Here is a 20479-nt window from a genome sequence, read left to right as displayed (position 1 = left end):
TCTAGCCTTGCACGTTCATGTGGTGGTAGTGATAAAAGCAGTTCTTACAGTGGTTTTTGCTATACAGAGTCCTATATTGCAGGTACTGCATATTGTTTGCGTTCGATGAGGCTCCTGGGAAGTGCTACAGAATACACATCTGCGAGATGTTCCTCTTACTGGCATATGTGAAACTTTTGTAAATTTGTTTCTAATGGAACATATGGTTTATGTTTTACTGAGACAGTGCTTTCGCTCTCCATTCCGAGAGTTTGGTGATTTTGGTGTTCCAAACATCCTAGAAATACAGCAAGTCGGAACTGCTTCAAAGAGAATGGCTTCTCACACTTCTTTATGAATCAGAAATGCATTACAACAGTGACATCAAGGAAGAGCCACAAAATTTCCCTCTCTCCACGTCCCATCCCTCCGTCAGAAGTGACATCAAATATCCTTACACTAGTCCTATATACAATTTCCGTCACTGGGGAATATTAACTTCTACAAGAAATATAAATAAATATTCCAAGGAAATGTATGAATTCTAATAGAAATGGTAAAACCTACGGAAAACAATGTGTGCTATAACATGTCATTGTTGCACGGTGGTTTCAATCTGAAACTACATATATTTTCAAGAGAATATTACATATTTAGAATAGATAATTCGACAGAAACACTTACAGTAGCAATAATATAGAATAAAATATTCATATATTATCTTTCCTCTTGAAACATTTATCCCGAAAGGTGTAAAACAGTTCAATTTCTCCGATTATGCAATAAGCTGCTACAAACAACAAACTCTGAACGTCAATTGGCGATAGATTCAGCACCAACGAAAATTCTGGAAGTAATTTAAACTCCTGTCCATAGATGGCTCCAAAGTTCATATTTAAAAGTGGTTTAATTCTAAAACAAGTGGGTTGCATGAAGAGAAAAGTTAAAAAGATGTGGTTTCTCACTGAAAGCACTGGGCCAAAAAGGGTTTTGTTATTTGATAATAATTACATAATTTTCTAGGTAAGCAGTTCTTTTCTTCATTCCAATTTCAGGATTCTGTTAATTCCCTTTGTGTGAGTACTTCTGTTCATGTAACAATATATTTACTATAATTACCTATAATAATATTGTATTTCTTTCTTTTCTGGATAAGGTAGAAAGAGTACAATCAGAACCAAAACAGTTTCATTTTAAATCAGATTCTTGGTTGAAAACTGCCAGAGCTGTTGTGAAGATGTTATGGAGTCAGACGAAACCTCTTCTAACGCCGCCTTATTTATCTGTGACAGTGCTCTCTTGTTTAATGCAATTTGGAATGCTTTTCGGGTAAGACTATAGATTTATTGTGCAATATAATTTGCATATATTATTATTGCAGAATTAAAGTAATATTGTTTCCTTCAATTTTTTCTTATTATTTTTTTTCTTTTTTTATTCATAACAAAGTTCGTTTCTCACAATTTTTTTTTCATTAAGTAGAAATAGAATATTTGCCATTGAACACAAGTAAATTCTCCAATATTTTTCTGTCATTATCAGTAATTTATATCCTTTTATGTAAAGTGATGTCCACATATAATGAATAAGAGAAAATATACTTATTGTAGTGTTAAGAGCCTGCCTTACTAAAAATAATACAAAATTTACCATTTTTCTTTTGCTTGTTTTTTCATCAGTGAAAGGAGATAATGAAATGCAAGTCACCACAATCATAGATAACGCTATTCTACAGCAGAAAATATGAACCTGAAGAATGTTCAGTGTTGCAATCCATAGAAATTACAGTGTTGCCAGAAAAACAATTTCCCTAAAATCTAAGTTAAGGCAGCAAGTAGAGGAACAAACTCAACTGCATTTGGTTACGTATCATGTTGTTTTGGTTTCCTGTGAACTACTTTTTAAATAATAGTTGTATTTAGTTTGTAATAAACAAAATAGTTTTAACATACAGTTATTAAAACTAAATAATAATGTTAATTAAAAAGTAGTTCACAAGAAACCAACACAACATGATAAGTAATCAAATGCAGTTGAGTTCATTCCTCTACTCGCTGTCTTAACTTAGATTTTAGGGAAATTGTTTTTCTGGCAACACTGTAATTTCTATGGATTGCAACACTGAACATTCTTCAGGTTCATATTTTCTGTTGTAGAATAGCGTTATCTATGATTGTGGTGACTTACATTTCATTATCTCCTTTCACTGATGAATAATCAAGCAAAAAGAAAAATGGTAAATTTTGTATTATTTTTAGTAAGGCAGGCTCTTAACTCTCAAAGTACAGGCTTAGCATAAATGATTCACTTATTTTAAAAAGGTTATGTTTTCAAAAAACATTACACGTACAAATGTTGAATATGTGCCTCTTTGGTGACACGACACACGTCCAGACGACGTCTTTTTTCTTGCTTTCCCTCTATTTTCGACAGGTACTAACTTCGTACTATCACATCCGATCGGTAAGATAATGGACTCGTGCTGTCACCTGGAATAAACAATACAAACTTTATAGCAAACAAAAACACGTCGTCTCGATGTGTGTCGTGTCACCATAGGGGCACATATTGAACATTTGTAGAAGGTGTATAAACTTGGTGAGTTTGTGGATTCTTTTCATATATCTTTCATGTGTGTACGTGTAGGGGAAGATGGGGAACAGTGAACTCCTTTTTTTTAAATTTTTGTCTCTTAAGTAGCCCTATTTTGGCAAATTTACTTTAATGTAAAATGATGAAATACTTTAGTATATTAACTTTAATATGGCGTAATAAAATGCCATTAATCTATTCAGGTTTAGATATATATATATATACATTTTTTTTTTTTTTCATCTTGTTTGGTTCACAGTTCCCCAATATAGGGGAAGAATGAACCAGTAGACTTGGGTACAGTGAACCACAATTTTATTGACCAAGAAGCTTTGGACACATGCCAAAGAAGTACTAAAACTGTGCAAATTGTTACTATACTAAAATATAATGAAAATTATTTTTGTAGTCACAAACAAATTAGGCTGAAACAGTGACAGTCTCAACAAACGTTCAAATTATCAAATTTTACACCAAAACCCACATATGATTGCTGGCGTTTTGTTGTTCCATAGAACTTCTGATTATTGGAATGAATTCTAATATTTGATTGATTAATAAATGTCAGTTCATCAACTCAGACAAAAAGAAATGCCCACTTATTTTGGAACTCTTCCTTAAGAACTGTGTTTCAAAATCTCCTTCCAAATCCCGTTTCTTTGATATTTTTGCAATATAATAGACATGTTTCTTGGGATACTTCTCATCTGTTAGCTTTATTAAGACGTAATCATTTATTTTTCTTGATGCTATATCTGGTTCCATGAGGATTTTGTAGACGTTTACATCGTCTTCTTCTGGTAAGCGACTTATTTAATCCATTGACGAGTCATCTTCATCTACGGCAAATTATCTACGTCACTGTCACCTGAGTCCATATTGAAAATACGAATTTTTTTCTTTTTTTTGAAAAGAATCCTTTTCTTTTCTTTTCTAACTTTTGGCTTTTTTCTGCCTAGTTCTTTTCTGACCGGTGTATCCATCGGAAAGGAAAAGGAAACAAATATTATACCTCGTGCTCTAGTATAAACAAATCCAAAAGATGTAATAAGAAATTAAAAATTAAAGGCATTAAAAATCAGTATTTGAACCAATCATCAATATTTGAACCAATTTCAATCATAAACGTCTTGAATATAATATAATATGTAAAAGATATTAACATTAATTTATATGTTAGTTCCTGTATTCGTTTCTTAAAATTAGTTTAATATACTCAATAGTTTCATTAATAAAATAGGCACTGGGGAACAGTGAACCACTGGCTCACTATTCCCCAGTTCCTCAGTAATGTCTTGACCCGACTACGATAGGTCCCATAGTAGTGGAGCTATGAACTTCTAAAGTTCACTTGTTTTACGTTTTCAACACCCTATAACTCTGAAACTATACAGTTTTGAACACAGGTCCATGTAAACTTTTGTTTTTCTTATTTTGATGGGTGGAATCTGTTTCTAAAATATTGTCACAAATTTTTGTAACACCCTGTATATGCTGGTAAAAGTTGATCGTGGCTTACTTAAAATTCTCCATTTAGCAGTATATCTATATCTATATCTATATCTATATCTATATCTATATCTATATCTATATCTATATATCTATATCTATATATCTATATCTATATCTATATATCTATATATCTATATATCTATATATCTATATCTATATCTATATCTATATCTATATCTATATCTATATCTATATCTATATATTTCGTTTTCACCAGTCTACAGAAATAATTGTAAATTTATTTCATAAGGTTATCATTTGCTTGCCTTATATAGGTTATATAAAATCTTGCCTTAATAGAATCCTTATATACGATTTGCTAATATCCTCGTAGATTTGCTCTTTCGAATAAACTATGGGGAAAATCTAGATAATACTACAAAAATATTACGGTGGTATCCTTTAGAAGTTGGTTTTTGTCTTCAAAATACCATTATGTATATACGATAGTTTCAAAGACCAACAGATTATTTTAATTTTCGATGTTATTAATTAATTAATTACTGTTTTCTCACAATAATCCTTTAACGATCAAAAGTTCTATTGTAACTGAAGGGATTGCCACAGGGATTAACCCGCCTCATCATTAATAATTTTAATAACAATAGCAGTGCCACCTCTGAATCTCGTACGTCAATTGGATTTGTTCGCATTTAAGTTTATTTGTCCGTTCGTAACACCATAAGCCAGGTCACCTCTAACTCGAGGACCTTCTACATATTATAGTATGTTTGTGTGCATACTACTCATTATAACACATAATTATTTAATAGTTTGATGTACAGGGTGATTTAAAAGTTAAAGCAGATTTATCAACATGTCGATTACAAAAGGTATTCAAATATGGCCTCTATTGTTGCATATTCGTGTGTTCATTCGATTTATCCACTCACTCAGCTTGCACTGTGTGCAGAATGTGAGGAAGAATCTGAGAACATGCGCCAAGAAACTGCGTTGTAAGCAACCAATAGGACGTTTCCAGTCCCAAATTGCAAATTTTGTAGATTGCCTTCACCAGAATCAATAAAATTTCTAATAGGCCTAGTCAGTGATCAGGATGACACGGGTAAAATGGAAATAAGCGTGGAGTTGCTATACACACTTACGGAATCCATTCTTTTATCCTAATTATCTACATTGAGACGTCATTTGTTATGCTGCTTACTGAAACGATTCTATCTTACACTAAAATACAAATGTGCTGAGCAAATCAACGTTTATTATAAAATAATAAATGTGTGTCAGTTTCGCCAACTAACTGAAAATATTGGCTTCATCAGACAGTTCGCCAACTAACTGAACATATTGGCGTCATCAGACAGTTTCGCCAACTAACTGAACATATTGGCTTCATCAGACAGTTTCGCCAACTAACTGAACATATTGGCTTCATCAGACAGTTTCGCCAACTAACTGAACATATTGGCTTCATCAGACAGTTTCGCCAACTAACTGAACATATTGGCTTCATCAGACAGTTTCGCCAACTAACTGAACATATTGGCTTCATCAGACAGTTTCGCAAACTAACTGAACATATTGGTTCATCAGACAGTTTCGCAAACTAACTGAACATATTGGCTTCATCAGACAGTTTCGCCAACTAACTGAACATATTGGCTTCATCAGACAGTTTCGCCAACTAACTGAACATATTGGCTTCATCAGACAGTTTCGCCAACTAACTGAACATATTGGCTTCATCAGACAGTTTCGCCAACTAACTGAACATATTGGCTTCATCAGACATGACAATGTTTGATAAAGCCAATATTTTCAGTTAGTTGGCGAAACTGACACACATTTATTATTTTATAATAAACGTTTTGTCTTTTAGTACAAATTATTGAATATAGCAAAGATTCTATTTTGATTGGCTCCAAATTTTGCTAATAATCGCCAGGTGTTCTGTGGACTCTTAAAGGTCTGTATATTTTTGTAATGTAAAGTCCTTATTCAGTTTCATTGCACCGTAGGGGCTCTCAGCGTGGGATTTATTTATGATCGATCGTAGGGCAGACAAGAAAGCTATTGTTTTTCCCCGTGTATCACCATTTTGGAGGCATTTTTGTCGCTTTCGAGTATATAAGTGCAGATATTGAACTTTTACTTTTGTTTCAAAAATTTAATAGTAGATCCTAACACTACAGAAAAAGCAAAGAACTTATGGTCTTAACAATCATGAAAATTTAACAAGCTAAAAGAATATCATGTTCTCATCCATCTTAGGTAGAAATTAGCTCTGAAAATTGTGTAACACACTGACTGTGCTGGTGGGAAGGTTGGTTATGGTATCATTTGGGTACTGTTTCGTTGTTACGAGGAAAGGAGACTGGGGCTATGAGCTTCAGATATTGTACATGTGGAAACTATCTACTATACACACATCACTGCTAGCATTATTGTTGATGTTGCTTCATCTATTGCCTAGGCAGTGTTTCACTCCTTGGTTGATCTACTACTTTTCCTGTTTTCTTGAATTTTGTTGGCTACGGTATCAATATCATTGCGTTCCTTTATTCGAAAAGAGGATTATTTCTTATGCATAGCAATTTTTGAATAACCCTTTATACAGGGCGTTACAAAAATTTGTCACAGTATTTTGGAAATTGATTCCTTACATCAAAATAAAAAAACATTTACATGAACCTGTGGTCGGAAATGCATAGTTTCGTAGTTACGGGGTGCTGAAAACGTGAAAAATGAACTTTAAAGGTCCATAGTTCCACTACTATAGGACCGATCGTAGTCCGATCAAGACATCACTGAAGAACTAGTATGTGAACTATTTAAATATTCATCTTTCAGATCAGTGTTTGAACTGGGAAAAAAAAAGCAGAGGCGGCATGTTTTATTACGATTTTGACTCAGCATATCGGCTATTAAATATTGTCTTGATAACTGAAAAACCAGAGACGGTATGTCCTCATTACTGAAAAACCAGAGTCGGTATGGCATACCACCGCATACCGTCTCACTTCGACCACTGTTAAAGATTTTCCGACACTTGCACAATCATTTTTAGAGAGGTTGTTTTGGAGTACTTGATCACTCTTCACCTACCTCTCTAAAAATTGATGTGCAGGTACTGGAGCATTCTTAAACATGGATATTTGGATAATTCACATAGCAGTTCCTCAGTGATGTCTTGACCTGACTACGATAGGTCTCATAATAGTGAAGATATGATAACACTGTCCATGGCTTTGATTGAATATTGTAACAAAAGAAATGCTGACCAAAGCTTAAAATACACTGTAGTTTAAAACTATGATGTGTTACGGTTTCGGATATATACCATATTCTTCATCAGACACTGCACGTATGTAGTATAGTGTATAGTGTACAGATATAGTGTGTATGTAGTGTTTGATAAAGAATGTGGTAGATATCCGAAACTGTTACACATTATAGTTTTAAAATACAGTGTGTTTTAAGCATTAGTCAGTATTTCTTTTGGAGCTATGAACTTCTAAAGTTTACTTGTTTCACATTTTCGGCACCCTATAAGCCCGAAACTATCCACTTTTGAGCACAGATCCATATGAATTTTTTTTTTCTTATTTTGATATGAAAAATCTGTCCCCAAAATATTGTGATACAATTTTAGTAACACCCTGTATATGCCCACTATATTGTTCTTCACTCTATTTATATTTACTTATCTTTTACTTATTTATTTTCTTTTTCTAGTTACAATGGATTACTTCTATGGCTACCGGATTTGTATAACAGAATGCAAGACTTCTCTAGCGTATATCCAGATCATTCATTGTCTATATGTGAAATTATTGAATTTGAGCCAACGTATAATGAACTACTAGAAGAAAGCGGAGTGCAACAAATTAATATTCAAGAAAATAGCAATAAATTCTTATACTTTTTGGAACAAAATCTAACCATATCTTCTAATGATACAAGCGGTTTGTTACTTTCTAATAACACTTTACTAAATAGTGGTGAGATTATAGTGGAGTCTGAAACGTGTATAGACTATGTTGATGAACAAGTGTTCATCAACACACTTACCATTGGCGGTGCAGCAGCAACGGTGAATCTGGTAGCAGGATTTATTGTTCCAAAGCTTGGGAAGAAAAATCTTATCAGTAAGTACATTTTAAGCCCATTTTAATGACACGTCATATTCTATCATATTGGGTGTTCAGAGCACAAGAGAATTAAGTTCAACCCCCAAGTTGTGAAATAAAGAGACATAAATTTCATAAGATACGCGTAAGAACTTGTAAAAGTTAGCATTATTTCTTTATACAGGGTGTTTCAAAAACAAAGACTTGATTTTAAAAGTCCACATGTATTGATAAAAACATACTACAAAATACTTACAAAATCTTCAAATTTTAGCTATGCTATTATAAATGTTCTGTGTGTCCACTAGCAGCAGCACGAACAACATCTAAACGATAGCCAAATTTGTCATAAACTTTACACAATGTATTTTCGTTTACAGCAGTTTTGGCGGACAAGCATCCTGTCTCTTCAAATTGGCGATACCAACGACAAATGTTTTTGAGTGCAGGCGGGTCAATACCAAAATGCGGACGAAAAGCATATTGGGCCGAAACCACTGACTCAGTTTTTACAAGCTGCACCACACGAAACGCCTTCTGTTGAGCGGACGCCATCTTACTTGTGACTGACTGCAAACTGAGAAGACGCATTGACTGACATCTAACGGCGATTTTCTGAAACTCTAGCTCATAACATTCAAACAACTCATGTCCTTGCTGACACGTCCCATGTTCCGTAATTATTACCGTCCAAAATCAGGTCTTTCTTTTTGAAACATGATTTATTATTTATAATATGTGAGCATAATCTTTTATGTTCTGAAAGGAGCTTCAGGTAGAGATCTTAAAGATGTAATATACCCAAAATGATCAAAATTCTGCTTGATTCCCTTGTAAATTGAACGCGCCATATATTCTGTCAGAAATTCAATCAAACTAAAAATTTGAACCTATGTATGGGTGTACATACAGCATAAAAGAAAAGAAGAAAGAGGAATCGATCACCATTTCCTCTTGACATTCCAAAACATTTTATTTACTGAAAAATTGAAAGGAAAATACATGAGTAAAATTAATAGTCATATACTTTATATGTAGTGGTTCCGCGTAGCGTAGTCGCTAAGGCTCTAGCCTTTGGTGCGAGTAGTCCAGGGTTAGATTTCCGGTGAGAACACTTGGTCGAAAGGTGTAACAGTTTTTTCGTGCCAGCCATCCTCAGCAAGACTTTTCCTGGGTTTTCATCATTCACATCCAGGGCAATCTCTGGATGGTACCTAACATAGTAGCCCCAGGTCGCTTTCTTCCTTTCCCATCCCTTTCTTCCTCTCCAACTCCTCTGACAGTGTGATTGTCGAGGGATGTCAACCCTCATATGGCTATCAAAGCCCAGAAATCTAATTCCGAATCCTAATCCTATTTATGTGTAAAATCTATTGTAGTTTAGACTGTGCCCATACCACAAAACAACACAAAAAAGTCAGAAACCAACTACATATTGTCCGTCTTTTCTTTTAACTAATTTATTTGTATTTCAAGCTTTATTGTATACTAGTTCTTCTCCCCACTCCTTCGGCTTGGTGTACACTAAGGGTTAGAATCGCAATATTATTATTATTATTATTATTATTATTATTATTATTATTATTATTATTATTATTATTATTATTATTATTATTATTATTATTATTGTTATTATTATTGATTTGCTAATCAACTAACTTGTGTTTACACAAATATTAATGCTTAAATCTAAATATGGTTTGCCATGACAAATTTGTGGACTATGCTGTTGACGTTATTTTTTCGACCATCTGTATATACGAGGTAAATTATATATGCGTATTTTTATATTATTGAGAAATTAGGATATACCAGTACTGGTTATAGTTACATGGGTTATAAGTTATAACGGTTTTGATTTATTTTGTTATCGTGTTATGCTAATCACGAAAATTGGGACTGTCTTCCAGAGACTAAGTCCAAAAAGCTGAACCTAAATCCTCATGTCCCTCGGATCTCCTTACAAAGAAAGCTATTTCCCTCTATTCTGTTAGGGAGCAATATGCGTATTCTCTAATAGGAATAGACCATCTGGTCATTGTCTTGAAGAAAATATTCAGATGGCATGTAGAAAATAATTATAAAATATGAAAAAAAAAAAAAAAGAAGATAAAAGTTAAACCTCTGAAGACTCTTTTTGGTTCAGATTGGAAATAAACTATACAACAATTAGCACTGATGCTGAACTCTACATGGTCAGCTATCCAAGAACGTTTACAGAAGTTTGACAAAGGTTGATAATCATATTGTATGTGTACTGGATGAACTTTGAGGAAAGAAGAAAGCACAGAGGTGAACAATTTGCAATTCATTATTGACCAGACAGAAAGATGACTTCTCGTTAGAGTGCGTCGTAAATGGTGAAGAAAAATGGGTGCTGCATGGGAATATTAAACGCAAGCAGCAGTGGTTTCGCCAAATTAACGTTCAATTGTAACACCTAACGATGGAGTTCACCTACAAAAGATTCTATTGTGCGTGTAGAAGGATTATTCATGGAAATATTCATTAAAGCTCACGGGATAAGGTTAGACTATCACAGCTACCATTTACTGTGAACAATTTCAGCGAGTATATAAGGCATTGTTATACAAATGTTCTGTGCTCGTCAATCGGAAAGAGAAAGTCGTGCAGCACGATAACGCAGATTCACATTCTGCAACACTGATTCAGGAAAAAATAGACAGGATGGAAAGTTCTACCCTATCCTCCATATTGCTGGATATTGTCCCTACTGACAATCGCTTATTTAGATCCTTAGAACACAACATAAGGTATAAAATATTTAAGTCTTCAGGATGATGTCAAAAAGCACTGAATTTCGTGTTTTCTTTGCCCCAAAGGATATTTTTTTGTTTTTCAAACAAGACATTCTAAACTTAGGAGATAGTTGAAAGAAGATTCTAAATATCGACGACGATTATGCCATTAAATAATATTAGTGTTTTCTTAACTACACTTGATCGTTAAAATGTATTACAAATAATTTATTATTTTCCGGTACCCGTACTATTTAAGTTGTGGAATAATCGTTTTATAGAAGTTAAAGTGGCTGTTAAGAAATAATGAAAAGTAATGTTATATATATAGACAGGGACACCAGTAACACCATTGGTCATATGAGAAGGAACGACCACCAGTGCCACTGCCACACTTGAACAGCTATAAAACCAGGAAAACCTCAGCAAATACTATAAGTCTTTGGCTGGTCACCTGTACTCCTTTAGCTTGCTTAGAGCTCTAGGAGCTACCTAACCCAAATCTTTTAGCTTGCTAGAAGCCCTAGGCCTCCTTTCCTGTCCACTTAGTTTGCTCAAAATTCTGTAAAACACCCTAACCGCAGCCACCTAGCTTGCGTAGAGCTTTACGGCTTTCAAATCCCCCTCCTCCTCCCTCTGCTTGCGTGGAGCATTAAAAATCCTAGATTCACTCCATTTGGCTTGCTCAGAGCTCTGCGAAGATCCTTTCCTTGACTGTTTGGGCCTTGAAATACCTCTCCTTACCCAGTATTAGTAAACTATATACATTAAAATAATTCAATATTACACTATTTATAATAAAAAGATTTTTATAATAAAATTCAGTAATAGGAAAAACGTTCCCGTATATAATTTAGCTCCACCCATACTTGCATAATCAAAACTTTAGAGTATATATATATATGTACGATAAAATTGATGTAGAAGAGAGATTGTTATTTCAATGTGGATCATGGCCTCGTAGTGAAATTTTATGTATTGCTAATTATAATTATGATAGTAATTAGTGAAATAAAGAATTATTGTAACACTAGAATCAACTAGTTAAGCAAGTCAATATGTTTACAATAACTTACTTTTTCTAATTCTAGTTTTGAGTTCGTTTATCTCAGGTGCTTGTGGCTATTCAATTTACTTCACTAGAAACGCAATACAGAATCTAGCCCTTACAACTGTGTTTGTTGCTCTCTCTGGGATGTGTATTGGAGTTATCGCTAGTATTGTCATTGATCTCTACCCCACGCACCTCAGGTAAGAAGTAGTTTCGTTTGATTTGCTTTTAGATTAACATTTAATATATTAATTATTGGTTTATCATATTTTTGGATCAAAATATCTAATATATTTTAATCTAATTTTTTCTTGTATTGCTTATATCTGGAGAACTACAGATAGTGTAGCCAAACCCAAACTATCACTTAACTCAGTATGGTGTGCTTATTCCGTACAAAATACGAAAATTCGATTTAGGGGGTCATTCAAAAATTTTGTGGCTCCTGATTCAAAAACTAATTATTGGCCAAGATCGCAATCTTTTGATCTATTTTTTTAAGTTTTCCTAAAATTTTTGTTTATTGTTTCAATTAGAACAAATACTTAATTCTCTGGCACTACAAGTGACTGCTACTTAATTTTGTCTTTAAGCTTTCTAACAATAAGAATAGCATGATTGCACTTTCACGACATCTACAAAGAATTCCTACTTGGAATCTAGACCGTTTGAATTTGTGTTGGAAAGATCGTTTCGGGTTTTCTTTTTTCAGAGTTCTCACTTTCATCTTCCACCAAGTCTTTTGTCTCTTTTCACTTTAGTTTATCATGCTCCTTCTTTTGTTTGCAGTGTAATGTTACGAAGATCAGGAGACGTTAAGCTAAAGGTTTTGTTTTCGGAACTAACTTTGTACTATAATGAATTAAAGATCTTCGAAAAAGTTGTATATGTTTCTCTAAATTTAGATTTTCCCAACCAAAAACAAAGAAGTTAACAAAATACATTGAAATGAATAAAGAAAATAATCACACGTCTTGTATAAAAATTTGGGAGTAGAAAATTTGTAAATCTAAACAAAACACATTAAAATATAAACCGCTAGAAGAGTTCTCTTATCAATAAACTTAATATTTACTCAATTTCCTCCTTTTTACTACTTCAAATTCTTATAGTTTTATTTTTCTATAAAGAACATATTAAACGTCGAATTTTTGTTGACAACTGTTACCTTGACATGACTTAGGTAAGAACTGATTTGGTAGGGATAGGATGTACCTCGTAAAATACTTAAATATTTATAGTTACAAACAAAAACATCTAGCTGTTTCACAGAATACCCATCTAAAATCGTTTTCTTCTTCAGTGGTTACGTTACGACAGTTAAGATGTCAATCATGTTATTCAAACACTTAATTTCCATACACCCTATCCTTACCAAATACCATATCTTTCTTAAGGCTTGACAATGCTGACAAATGTCAGGGGAAAAAATGACGTTTAATATAAATTTTTTAAGAGTTCGGCTTACCAAATATACATTTTAAAGAGTTTGGCTTACCAAAAGTATATTTTAAGAAGTTTGGCTTACCAAATATACATTTTAAAGAGTTTGGCCAACCAAATATAAATTTTAAGGAGCTTTGCTTACCAAATGTATATTTTAAGGAGTTTGGCTTACCAAATACAAATTTTAAGGACTTTAGCTTTCCAAATATAAATTTTAAGAAGTTTGGGTTACCAAATATAAATTGTAAGGAGTTTGGCTTACCAATTATAAAATTTAAGAAGTTTGGCTTACCCAATATAAGTTTTAAGGAGTTTAGCTTACCAAAACTCCTTTACTTAGTTATTGCGTCTGTCCGTCCGGGATACAAAAAACAATCTCAAAAAATAGTTGATGGATCACCATCAATTTTGGCCAGAATGTAAAAGGTAAAACTAAGGAATCCAGTTGTTGTTGAAGGAGCTGATATTCTTACCGGAAGTGGTAGAAATCAGCCTTTTCCGGTCTCAGTCATTTCCGCTACGTTGATCACTATAGTCTAAAAACTTTAATAGATAGCGAGAACTAACTTACTGTAATAGATTAAGCGTTCCAGGAATATATTCTATCTACAGCGTAATCTCTGTACAAAAACAGGATGTGATAGAAATACACTGCAACTTCCGATTTCAATAGTGATTACATAGAACAAAAAATGATAAGAGATAACAATAAGTAGTTTTTGAAGTCGATTTAGCGTTCTAAGAATAGATAACATCTTCTAATATTCTATTTAAGCCGGAAGTGGCAGTTCCCGGTGGGGACACTCGGTCGAAAAGGTAAAACGCTTTTTCAGGCCATCCACCCTGAATGAGGTTTTCCTGGGTTTTCCTCATTCACACCAGGCAAATGCCGGGGTGGTACCTAACTTATAGGTCTCAGGCAGCTTCCTTCTTTTCCTTTCCCTGGACTGTGTGCTCGCCGAGAATGTCATCCCTCAAAAACGTGAAGGGTTAAATAGCCTTAGATGCCGAAAGCCCAGAAATCTAAATCCTAACTCCGGAAGTGGCAGAATTTTACTACTTCCGCCCTTAACGTTTATCTCTATAAAGTAGAAATGGTAATAGATAGCAAGAAGTTGTTTTCCTGTAACTATTTAAGCGTCATAAGAGTATAGTATATTCCATCTGCACTCTAGTCTTTCTACTAAAACTGGAAACGGTAGAAATCTACTATCACTCCAGGTTTCAATGTTAATTGAGAAAATATCACGCTATGCAAACCAAATCTTTTCGTATGGTGTACACATGACACTACTACCCAGTGGCGGAGGTTGGACGTTAAAAGTCGGGGGGGGGGGGAAGACATGATCTTAACAATTGTATATCAATGTTAGATTTCCTGGTTGTTTCTAACACTGTTTGATGAAAGGTTGTATAACTAATAGGATACTATAATTTTTCACTTAAAATACCATATATTGTATTTCTATTTTATTAAGTAAATTCATAAGAGCAATACAGGTAGGTACTAGCCCTTTATACTCTTAAACAACGAAAGTGTAAGAAGAGATTTGAGTTCTTGCTCATGAACATCTTAAAATTCTGTCTGGAAAATTGTGTGATTAGATTATTTAATAAATTTGCAAAACATAAATAGAGGGGATAATATTAATCTTAGTAATGGCTTGTTTTGCAGAAGTTATATTGAAACTGGGAATTAATGAACAACTTATACTTTTAATTCCACACATGCCATTAAATGAATGTTTTTACTCTTAGAAAATGAAATACACTAAGTACTGCAAGCATATGCTATGACATTTAAAGAAATATGCAATTGCAATATTAATTGCTTTGAATTGCAATTAAAACGCAATTCCTGTAGCTTTCTTAACTCCACGGGAAGACAAATATCCAATAGATACTCACACGACGGCAAATATCGTATGGTACCATTTTTTCTATGAAACAGTAATACATACTAAACCTTTACCAGGGTGTCCACATTCTGGAAAATAAGTGAAAGTCAGGGAGAGGTCCGGAAAGTAAAAATGTATCAGGTGAAGTCAGGGAAATGGCAGATTGGTCAGGGAAAGTCAGGGAAAAATCGATTTAGGTCCATTGTTCGATTACTGAATTTATGAAATAGGGTTGATTTCTTTACTGTTACTGGATGCAAATTGTAGTGTTCTCAATGATGATATTGAGGGAGGCAGTGTTCTCTGACATAGTTGTTGAAACTAATTTTCTGCGAAAAACACATATCTAAATGCATCCTAGCATATTTGCTCAAAAAGATAGACGCTGTTCTAGAAGAATTGCATGGTGCCAAGACAGTGGCGTAGGGAAGGGGAGGCCCAGAGTCTCCCCCCCCCCCGCAAAGAGGTCCGACAATGTACTTTGGTACTTTGATGTTTGTAATTTTTATATATATTTTTATGTTTATATATTTTTTTGTTTGTAATTTTTCTATATGTACCTATAACAGCACTTGGACCCCTCCCCCCAAACACACATCCTGGCTACGCTACTGTGCCAAGAGGATATCTGGACAAGTGGCTGAGAACGCGAAGAAATAGTATCTCCAGCTCATAGTGAAAGCTCAGACTGAAGAATTTAAAGAACACTCGAATGAATTCATAGCGAATGATAGAGATGGTATTGGACTTGATGAGTTTTTTACTTAGTCTTAGGAATGAGAAGAACTTCGTTGACTTATGGTCAGTTATGAAATTGTGTTTTTTCTTCTTTCACGGAAACGCATTTTTTGAAAGTGGTTTCACAATAAATAAAATACTCATTGTTGAGAACTTACAAGAAGAATCACTGGTGGCTCAACGGATCATATATGATTCTGTGATGAGAAAAAGTGGATCATCAGGAATAATAATTAAAAGAGGTATGATAAATTCAGTGAGAAGTTCAATGAGACAATATCAGGTGTATTTGGAAAAGAAAAGAGAAATAAATGCTGGAGACGAGAAGAGGAGAGATAAACAGAAGATTTAGCAACAACTAAAGGAGCTGGAGGAAGAAGAGAAGAAAATTAAACTGTGGAGGCAACAAGAAGGATATTCAGATCAATGAGAAGAAAACTATGAGAGAAAGGATGAAAACAAATTTCTAAATGGGTTGCATTTAACAACTGCACCAGCAAAAACATGTTACATAATGTGTGTGTTTGTGTTTTTTTTTTAATAATCAGTAAAATCATGTATGAACTGTTTATTACTGTAGGCAATATGATAATGCTGTGTAATTGGTATTATAATGTGTATTTTTCATATCTTAAGTACTCTGTATACTGCACATTTTCGTTTGTAACTTTACATTTTGTGTAATATGTAGCCCTAATCAATATCGGCCTAATGCATGTTTGCAAATTTACATTCCTTTGGAAAGAAAATTGAAAAAAGAAAAAAATCAGAAGCGGAAGAGAACAAGGCCAACTATGGGGAGTGTGGAGGCTGGAGTTTCTTTCTTTTTTATATATATTTTTAAGTTATTCAGAGGTCAGGGAAATCTGGAACTTTCGTCATGGGAAGTCAGGGAAAAGTCAGAGATCTTTTCTCCAAATTGTGTGGACACCCTGTTTATATTTGCAAATGAAATTATATAAATTAGGGCGTCACTTCAAAAAAGTGGTGGGGCAACTGCCCCTCTGCCCCCCCACCACTAATCGCCGCTCATGCTAATACCTGTTTAAACAATCTTCAAGAATTTGAAGAAACGAAGTGAGTATTTAGTCTCAAGTTCTAATACATGACGCGTGATTAATTCTTTATTCATTTAATTGTATTTTATTCACTTGTTTGTTTCTGATCGAGAGAATCTAAGTTGACAGAAATATGTATTATGAAATTACAACTTGTAGTTTTTCCGAAGAAAATCTTTAATTCGTTGTGATGCAAAATTAGTAGCTGAATCAAAATTAGTAGCATAATTAGTAGCAAAATTAGCAGCTGAAGGACTTCAGGTGTCCTGCTGATGAATTGAAATTGAGCGATGTGTGGTGGTCAGTATATCACTAGCTCCATCATTATTGCTTCTGATTTCTGTAGATCTTTTTCCCAGTTTTTTTCACTACTTTGGAAAGAAACGATATAGATAATCGCTTATCGTAGCTATAGAATAGATATTGATTTTCTTCACTACTTAGAAAACATAGCAAACGAATAGATAATTGCTAATTATAACTATAGGATTCATGTTGATTTTCTTCACTACTTAGAAAACAACAAAATGAAATAGATAAATGCTAACTGTAACTATAGTACACATATTAATTTTCCTCATTACTTAGAAAACAAAGAAAACGAAAAGATAATTGTTAATTATAACTATAGGATAGATATTGATTTTTCACTTCACTTAGAAAACAAAGGAAATGAAATGGATAATTGATTATTGTAGCTATATGATACACGTGAAATATCTTAGATGTAAAAGTTCTTACCTTGTATCCAGGTATCTGGGATTTAAAAAATCTTTTGAATCATTTCGATGCTTCTGGTATCTTTGTCAATGTCTTCTATTCACTGATAAATTGGTGGGTATGTTCTTCCTTGCTGTGGAAGTGTTTGTGAGAGAAAAAATAAAAAAACAGAAATAAAAATAAATGGAATTCTCACTTCACGCAAAGTGTTGAAGTTGGCTTTTTGAATAGTGAAAAACATATCCACTTAGTAATGTATCTTTGCAGGAAGCCAAGTTCAACACTTTTTGGGAAATTAGGAATTCATTTCTTTTTTCCTCTCATAAACGGAATCTACCCACATATCACCAGTTTGGCAGAGACTAGCAAACATACCCAAAGTTGTCAGAGAGCACAGAGAGCATGGAAATGATATCAAAGATTTTCTTAAATCCCACATACAAGGCAAGAATGTTTATATCTAAGTTAATTCAAAATGAAATTTCAGAATAATCGACTCTATGAATACTGTTATTATGATACTCATCTCGAAATAGCTGTAAATTATATAGATATATTAGTCCTGAATATCTTTAGAAATTATCTTTACTCATCAAGTACAAGTACAAAATACAGGGAAAGTTCCGTAATGTTTTGTGAATTTTTTATCTTCTTTTTGCCAGCAATAAAAGATCTGAAATTCACATTTGTTTCAAATTTTCCGTGCGTGCTCTTTTTAGGTTTTCCTTTAACAACTTCGAGTTGAGTTCAATGAACTTCACTTTCATAATCAGTAATTGCCTGTGCATTTTATAAATGAAACATCATATTCATCATGTGCTGTTTGTACAAAAGTAAAGATCTAAATATATACAAGTTATTTAAACGCTATTCACAACACTTACTCTTGGTAATTTTGAAACGTGAACAATACGTAACTTAAAAATATATTTATATAGGACATAGCGATAATACGTTTAAAATTATAACGTAAAATAGTAACACATCGAGACTGAGATGATGTAGCAGTTTAGAGGTTGAAAGCACCGAAAAAAAAAAAATGTTGCTCATACAAATTAAGTGGCGGCTGAATGAGAAATGCATGGAAATAATTTGGATATACACTTTCTAGATTTAGTCCTCTATTTATTATAACTAATAACGAAATAATATACGTATAACAACAACAAGTCAAATAAGTAATATAATGAAAAATGTTCTTTGGCTGTGTTTCAGTTTTCGCATAGGTTATGCTAATTTCAATTTCAAATTTCCAATACACTAATTATATAAAATGTTTTTCGTAGTAAGTTCAATTTAATGATTAATTTCACTTCCAAAAGTTCCTTTAAAGCAGTTCAATTGATAGCCATTAAAGCTTATTGAAGCTAACCGATTAGCACATGTTCGCACTAGTTTCACACGAAACTTCTTAACTATCAAAATTACCTTTCTTGAGTTACAAGCACAAAGAAACATACGTAAATACATAAGACACATATACGAAGCATATTAAACATAATTGATATTAGTTTTAGATATGAGGACTAAAGAAAAATATAATTTATATAGATATAACATGGCACAAATGAAGTTAAGAATAATATGAAATTTTCTCTCCTATTTTTCTAATTTTCCAAACGCATCGCCTGAAAAGTTGTTTTCTTATTTAATACCAAACCTGCTTTCCAAAGTAATGTAGTTTAGATTAATTTCGAAGCCGAAAACAACGTGAATTTATCATTATTAAGGAGAGCCTTTTTTCCCAGCACTATCAGCTGAAGAATTCGAGAGCCGTAATGGCGATCATTCCTTCCACATCAAGGAGGAAGGTTTTGCACTTCGGAGAATCGCCACTAGAGGCGCTTGTATTAAGTGCGTAACTGTCCTCATTCTATAACTTACCAAGTTTCTATTATTAATTTACAATATTTTCATTTATGTGTCGATTACGTTACAATGATTACAATGAAAAGTATCTTGTTTTTCTTATGGTATTTTCAAGATAGATGTTTCATTTCTTTTCCAATTATAAAAGAAATATAATAATAATAACAATAACAACTTTTAAAATCTGTCTTTTTTATTTATTATTTTTATGTTTGTTGACTGAACAATGTGTGCATCTTCACCGAGTGCATGTAACATGTTACGTTTCATGTTTTGTTCCAGAAGAATGAAGACGAATAATTAGGTTGTTCTCAGAACTAAAAATAACTTAATAAGACTTTACTCTCCTTACACTTCATCTTTATCTATTAACTAAAGCTAAATCTCAGTTCAAAATGCGTTAGATTAATATAAATTTTTCAAATAATTTAGTGTGAAAAAAAAGAAGGAAAGAAGAAAATGTAAATAAAAAACCGTATTTATTGTGGTATCAACAAATGATAATAATAACCACTTTTCAATCTGTACGTTCCCATTACGAGAAGTGGTGTCTTGAAATGGCCATATCTTCACCGAAGAAATACTAGAAATCCAAACATAAAACTTTTCCTTATTCGACACCAGATCAACTTTTCAATATATCACTGCAAAAATAGCATATATATTTCACCGAAACATATTATTATGTGATTCTTCGAAGCTCATTAAATCCGCTCATTGTCTAGCTTTGTATACTGGAGAAACTCATCTAAACATCTATAAATATCCC

At 33.2% G+C, this 20479-nt stretch overlaps 1 protein-coding gene across 1 annotated transcript in view; it reads left to right on the top strand.

Annotated features, from left to right (window-relative positions):
• LOC145678825 (synaptic vesicle glycoprotein 2B-like) overlaps nt 1–20479 on the top strand; it is an 88539-nt gene that overhangs the window by 52378 nt on the left and 15682 nt on the right. Inside the window, exons 7-9 of the mRNA XM_081749371.1 lie at nt 1136–1308; nt 7777–8189; nt 12022–12181. Of these exons, the coding sequence (XP_081605497.1) occupies nt 1136–1308; nt 7777–8189; nt 12022–12181 (746 nt within the window). The remainder of the gene's footprint in view (nt 1–1135; nt 1309–7776; nt 8190–12021; nt 12182–20479) is intronic.

Source organism: Thermobia domestica, chromosome 2 (genome assembly GCF_964235325.1).
Source record: "Thermobia domestica chromosome 2, izTheDome1.hap1.1, whole genome shotgun sequence".
Lineage (NCBI taxonomy): Eukaryota > Metazoa > Arthropoda > Insecta > Zygentoma > Lepismatidae > Thermobia > Thermobia domestica.
Note: the sequence above shows the minus strand (reverse complement) of the source record. Positions and strands in the feature narration are given on the sequence as shown.